General features: G+C 36.9%; 1 protein-coding gene across 1 annotated transcript in view; it reads right to left on the reverse strand.

Moving 5' to 3' along the window:
• Positions 1-1,616: 1,616 nt before the first annotated feature.
• The window catches only part of TARBP1 (TAR (HIV-1) RNA binding protein 1), a gene marked incomplete at its 3' end in the record, with an annotated part of 32,499 nt that continues 27,669 nt past the window's right edge, over positions 1,617-6,446 (reverse strand). Inside the window, exons 22-27 of the mRNA XM_015816921.1 lie at positions 6,261-6,442; positions 5,264-5,345; positions 3,890-4,061; positions 3,476-3,655; positions 2,756-2,880; positions 1,617-1,753 (exon numbers count right to left, since the gene is read on the reverse strand). Coding sequence (XP_015672407.1) covers positions 1,617-1,753; positions 2,756-2,880; positions 3,476-3,655; positions 3,890-4,061; positions 5,264-5,345; positions 6,261-6,442 — 878 coding nt within the window. The remainder of the gene's footprint in view (positions 1,754-2,755; positions 2,881-3,475; positions 3,656-3,889; positions 4,062-5,263; positions 5,346-6,260; positions 6,443-6,446) is intronic.

Here is a 6,446-nt window from a genome sequence, read left to right on the forward strand (position 1 = left end):
CACATGCAGAAAAAAATCAAGTTCAAATGCCAGTATTTCTAAAATATCTGCTTTGAATATTAAATTGCTGATAATACTGAGCTAGAAAGATCAATAACCTGATTTATATATTTTCATTTTCACCCTCCTACTCCAAAATACTATTGGACTTTTTATTGGAGGTCCAGGCCACGGACAAAATCTGAAATCTTTGCAGTTTGTACTGTAGATGTTCTTATTGTTAAAGAGATAAAAATCAGTAAATACTAACAATAAAGCAGGCAGTCTTATGCACTTTAGTATGGATTGCAATTACTATAGCGATTTGTGAACTGTCACTGAGAATAATGTTGTGATTTGGACTCTCAACTTTTTTTTAGAATTTGTACTAGTTACAATCAAGTATTCACCAAATATTATTAATTAATTAATTATTATTAATAATAATAATAATAATAAAGTTGGAAGGGACCTTGGAGGTCATCTAGTCCAACCCCCTGCTCAGGCAGGAAACCCTATACCATTTCAGACAAATGTCTGTCCAGTCTCTTCTTAAAAACTTCCAGTGTTGGAGCATTCACCGCTTGTAGAGGCAGGTTGTTCCACTGGTTAATTGTTCTGTCAGGAAATTTCTCCTTAGTTCTAGGTTGCTTCTCTCCTTGATTAGTTTCCATCTGTTGCTTCTTGTCCTGCCTTCAGGTGCCTTGGAGAATAGCTTGTTTCCCTCTTTTTTGTGGCAACCCGAGATATTGGAATACTGCTGTCATGTCACCCCTAGTTCTTCTCTGCATTAAACTAGACATACCCAATTCCAGCAACCGTTCCTTATATGTTTTAGCCTCCAGTCCCCTAATCATCTTTGTTGCTCTTCTCTGTACTCTTTCTAGAGTCTCAACATCTTTTTTACATCGTGGTGACCAAAACTGGATGCAGTATTCCAAATGTGGCCTTACCAAGGCATTGTAAAGTGGTATTAACACTTCACATGATCTTGATTCTATCCCTCTGTTAATGCAGCCCAGCACTGTGTTGGCTTTTTTGGCAGCTGCAGCACACTGCTGGCTCATATTTAAATGATTGTCCAGTAGGACTCCGAGATCCCTCTCACAGCTACTACTATTGAGCAAGGTACCCCCTATACTATACCTGTACATTTGGTTTTTCTTGCCTAAATGTAGAACTTTATTTTTTTCACCATTGAAAAGTGGTGAAAAAGTGGCCCTTTCTGGAAGGCCTGTGCAGCCGAGAACCGAGCTACAGATTGAATCACTGGCTGGGCGAGGCAAGTGTCGATCATGGGAGGCCTGGCTGCAATGATAAGCTCCACCACCACCCTAGCTTGATTTTTAGGCATGTGCCTTGCCCCAAAACTAGGGCTTATTTGGGGGGTACAGCTTATATTAGGCCCACCCCCCAAAATCAAGCTGGGGCTTATTTTGGGGGTGTTTTATTTTCGGGAAAACATGGTATCTACTGCCAGTATGTAGCTGCCTAACAGATAAATCATATAATGTATGTCTAAGGGAAAGGTCTGCAGTACATAGGGAAAACTGTTTCTTTTTATTTTCTGAATGGTTTTCAGTATTCTCTACAAAAAATATGTTTGAAAAATTTATTACAATTAGATTTTTCATTACCCCAACAACAACAGGGATTTCTCTGGAAAACAATATTTCATTAAACTGCAACTTTTAGCTGTTTGCTCCACTCCTATTATAGAATAGCCTTCAGTTTTTTTCTGTTCCAAATATTCAATCAGCTGAAATGGCTTTACCTGTAAATTTTTGAAAAATGAGATTAGTATTAGGGCTTGGAAATGTGTAATTTTCATTAGTACATTAAGCAAAATATATTATGTTCTGACTGAATAGATCTATCCTGGCTAATACTATGTAGACCAGGGGTGTCAAACTCAATTTCATTGAGGGCCGCATCAGCATTGCAGTTTCCCTCAGGTGGGGTGGGGGGTGGGTGGCCAGGGTGGGTGCGGCCTACTGGGTGCGCGTGGATGGAGTGGGTGTGGCCTACTGGGTGGGCGTGGCCAGCTCTACATCATTCGCGTCAAGGGTGCCTGTGGGGGCCTGGGCAGGAGTGGGACAGCATGCACCCAGGGGGTGGGGCCGACGTGGCAGGGGCTGGTTCCTCGCTGTTTCCAGACGGCCTTGTGGAGCTAAGACTGAGTGCATTTCAGCATAGATGGCCACCACAAACTTGTACATTGGCTCCTGACTGGCCTGGGCCAGGGCCAAGGCAGCGGGGGCCGTTCCCTCACTGTTTCCAGGATGGCTTCGCGGGCCACATGAAACCACTTCGCGGGCCGCATCCGGCCTCCGGGCCTTGTGTTTGACATGTCTGATGTAGAAGGAAACCTTTTCATTTTGATTGGACTGATCAAAATGCTGCCCTAGTCCAAGAATGGCGAAGAAGTCCTTAGCTTGGTGCCATTCACAGCATTTCACCAGTAAGCTAAAGATGTTAATTTGGTATCTGATTCAGAAGAGCTGCCCATACAAGCCCCAAAGTGAGGTCACTCTTTCCTCCCCTCGTCTGCTAGAATTGACTATATATGAAAAATCCACGATTACAATTCTCCCACTGAAATCAAAAGAGAGATAATAATGCTGAAGTTGGACTGTCCCTTTAAATTCTGCAGCTAATATGTAATACCATAAAATTAACGCAGATCGTTTTACAGTGTGTCCAACTTGAATGCAACTACATGAAAACCAGGAGACTTGCATGTCTGTGACAGAACAGGAAGGTTTCTTTTACTCACTTCAATAACAGAAAGCCATTGTTCAGCAGACACGCTGAGATGCTGGAATTGCTTGTCATTTATATAATGGAGGTTGCTAACAGTTAAAGCAGAAACACCGAATATTTCACACGTACGACACAAGCCTACAAACAAAATTAAAGCTCTTTCAATATGAAATTGATTTTCTCAATTGAATGGTGCACATAGGTAGCATGGATGGAGATTCAAACTGATGCTATAAATATGTGGTGAGAATCAGTGTGGTGTGGTGCTTAAAACACCAGGCTAGAAACTAGGAGGCCACGAGTTCTAGTCCTGCTTAGTCTGGGTGACCCTGGGCCAGTCACTTACAAAGAAGGTGGCAATAGCAAATCTTGCCAAAAGATTTGCAAAGTTTGTCTAGGCAGTTCCAGGAGTCAACTGACTTGAAGTCACAATAAATAAATAAAATAAAGATAATAACCTTTAAATCTAACTTTAAAATCAAAAAGATGCACATTGCATAGGACAACTATTCCTTGAAATACTGTAACATAGGTATTAACACAATTAAGAAAACAAAAGACATTTCTCTTTTGTGTAACAATTTGAGAATTAAAATATAAGAATTTATTTGCTCTTTTTAAATCCTCAAATTATTTTCCAGGTTAAAGTAGGTTTGTTACTTTGTAAACCTAAGACATACAGTGTAAAATAAAAGCAAAATCTGTAAGTGGTTTAAAATGAGTAAGAGCTTACCTCCTAAATTGGTGGGTTTATCAATGAGTGAAGCAACTACAATCAATTTCCTGTTTGATTTTCCAAGTTTAGTGGCACGATCTTGGAATATAAGCTCCAGATCCAAATCAGGAGCACTGGCTTTGCAAGGGATAATTTTTTTTTGAACGTTCATCCACCGTCTTTCATTATTGGGCTCAGCTAAATTCAGTCGTGAGAGAAATTACGTAATTAGCTAAATGAAATTATGCCTTTAAGAATCTCAGCATTCTAGGACTTAAGTACTTAGGACAAATATAGTCTGTGCGCACAGTAATTATGCTCTTAAATATCATAGACAAATATATTTTAGAGTCTTTATAAAATATGTATAACTATTCGACCAGCACAAATTATTTCCTAATGCTGTTTAGCTTCTATCACTATTATCATTACCGATATCTTGCTGAGTCCAGTCATTTGGCTTAAGGTCAAGAAGTGTAATTTGAGAATGGCAGGATGGAAATGTTGAACTCAATGGAATATCTCCGAATGCTGTAAATTTAGAGAGAGAGATCCATTCCTCTTCAGGAGTTTCTGAAAGGCGTGGCAGCGTGTAAAATATTGTCTAAAAAAATATTATTTTGAAGAATCAACTTCCATTTCAATGTAAAATATTTTCAGCAAAAGCCAACCAATGATGCTTGCCTTACTTCCAAATAGCTGTATATTCTATATCTATGGAAAGATCAGTTTCTGTTAAACTGATGATTAAATATGCTTGATTTCCAATTGGTTTTAAAGGCAGGTAGTTAACCTTAAGATAAAAATTTTAAAATAAGCAAATAATTACTTTTCACTTTCCACAGCTCACATTATTGCATACACAGTATAATATAAATTTCACACGAGTATAGTATTCTGCACATTGAACTTTGCTTTTTTAAATTGAATTTCTAGGTCTTATGGCTGCAGAAGATGACTTGGAAAACATAAAATATCTGATTAATGCTCTAAAGTCAAGATAGAATCTTTCAGGATTTCCATGATCTGGAAAGCAAGACTTCAGCTATAACATTTCTAATACAATATTCATTTAGTTTGAGAATGGATACGAATGAATTCATTTCTTATTTCTAAATAATGATGGCTTAGGTGGCTTTTGCTTATTGTGAAAAATAAGTATACAGATGGAACAAAGTTTTGATGTTTTTATAAAAATAACACAAATCAACCTGATTTGAAGCAGCACATAGTGGCTTATTTAGTAAAAATGTGGCATATATGATAGATGTAAACATTTACTTTTCTACTAATAATTGCTGCAGATTTTTTACACCATATAATATGGTGCTTGTTTACTTTTTGATTTTTTAAAATCCTATCTGTGTCCTATCCCTTCTTCTAGAAAGTTTAAGAAGGCTTAAACAGAATTATTCCCATTTTTTGCTCATAGCAACATTGTGAGATCAATTTAGTGTTTTTCGAACTTAGCAAGTTTAACGTATGGAGTTCAAAAATTCCCCAACCAGTATGATCGGATTTGAAATCCACACATTTTAAAGTTGCCAAATTTGAAAAACCGTGAATTAGATTAAATTAAAATAAGATTTTAATGAATTAGATTAAAATGTGTTCAATAAATAATAATAAATGAATTAAGGCTCCAAGGAATCCTATCAAATCTCCTGTGCTTTTTGAGGTTATATGGTTATTTAAAGCTGTGTCTGCCTGAAATAAATTCAGAACTCTTACAACACCATCTCTTGGTAAAGCAGATGCAAAGACAGGCAGAAAAAAATATTTAAAAATTCTGAATTCTGTCCTTACCTCAAGGCAGTAATCCTTAAGTGGATGAAAATGTTCAAAGAAAAAGTGTTTCTGGATGCGCTGCCAATTCTTCTTAGCATTCCTGCAGATGATTTTTTTTTAAAAAAAAGCATTAAGATGGGATGTAACAGGAAACATTCTGTGTAGACCATTCCTGTCACTGACAACTGAATTCAATGGACTTATTCAATGGACTTATTCAAAGATACTGTAAGTGACTGTGGGACTGCAGTTGAGCTCTATAAGATTTCTTATAGTATCAATTATGTGGAATAACTTGTGGTTATTTACAATCCCACAATGATGTAAAATATAATTGACAGTATGTAAAGGTTTACAGTATTTAAAAATTTAGAAAACAGCACGTAGTTTGTCCCCAGTACGTACAGCAAAGAATAGGGCTGTAAAAATACTTTTGGTACAAATGCACGACAATAAATCATCATATTGGGGTCCCTGTGGCTCAATTCTCTGTTATATCAATTCCATTATGGGTACAGGTAGTCCTCAATTTATGATAAACTACTAGCTCCAAAATTTCCATTGCGAAGCAAGACAGTTATTAAGTGAGTTTTGCCCCATTTTATGACCTTTATCGCCACAGTTGCAATTGTTTAGTAACATGGTTGTTAAGTGAATCTGGCTTCTCCATTGATTTTGCTTGTCAGAAGCTCGCAAAAGGTGATCACTTGACAAGGCTGGTTGAAAAATATTTAAAGGCTGCAAACATCCTAAAAAATTCAAATCCAAAGGCAGATATAAATATAAGGTAAATATAATTCCTCAGAGTTGAGATACAGTGACCTCTATGGGATTTAATTCTAAATGATGTTTATGATTGCAATGTAATTTCTTTGGATGTGTTTGAGACAAGAGATTACCATTATTGTAATACCAAATTGGTCCTTGAACTTATCTAGGAATCAACTAAAACGTCTTTTAACCATTTCAGGACAACAAAAAGAACCATACTTTAAATAAAACGTGCACTACTAACCCTGTGCCATGCATGAGTTCCACTTGATTTAGACTACATTCAATAACTGAAGTTAAAGTATCGAAATCATTCACATGTGATTCTCTGCACATTCCCCAAATTTTTTTAAGTGCAATTAAAGCATAAAGCCGAATACTAAAATTGTGATGGAAACACCACTGTAGGACAACAATTAGTGCTTTCTTC

This window comes from Protobothrops mucrosquamatus, unplaced genomic scaffold (assembly GCF_001527695.2).
Source record: "Protobothrops mucrosquamatus isolate PMUCROS unplaced genomic scaffold, P.Mucros_1.0 scaffold527, whole genome shotgun sequence".
In the NCBI taxonomy this organism is placed as follows: domain Eukaryota; kingdom Metazoa; phylum Chordata; class Lepidosauria; order Squamata; family Viperidae; genus Protobothrops; species Protobothrops mucrosquamatus.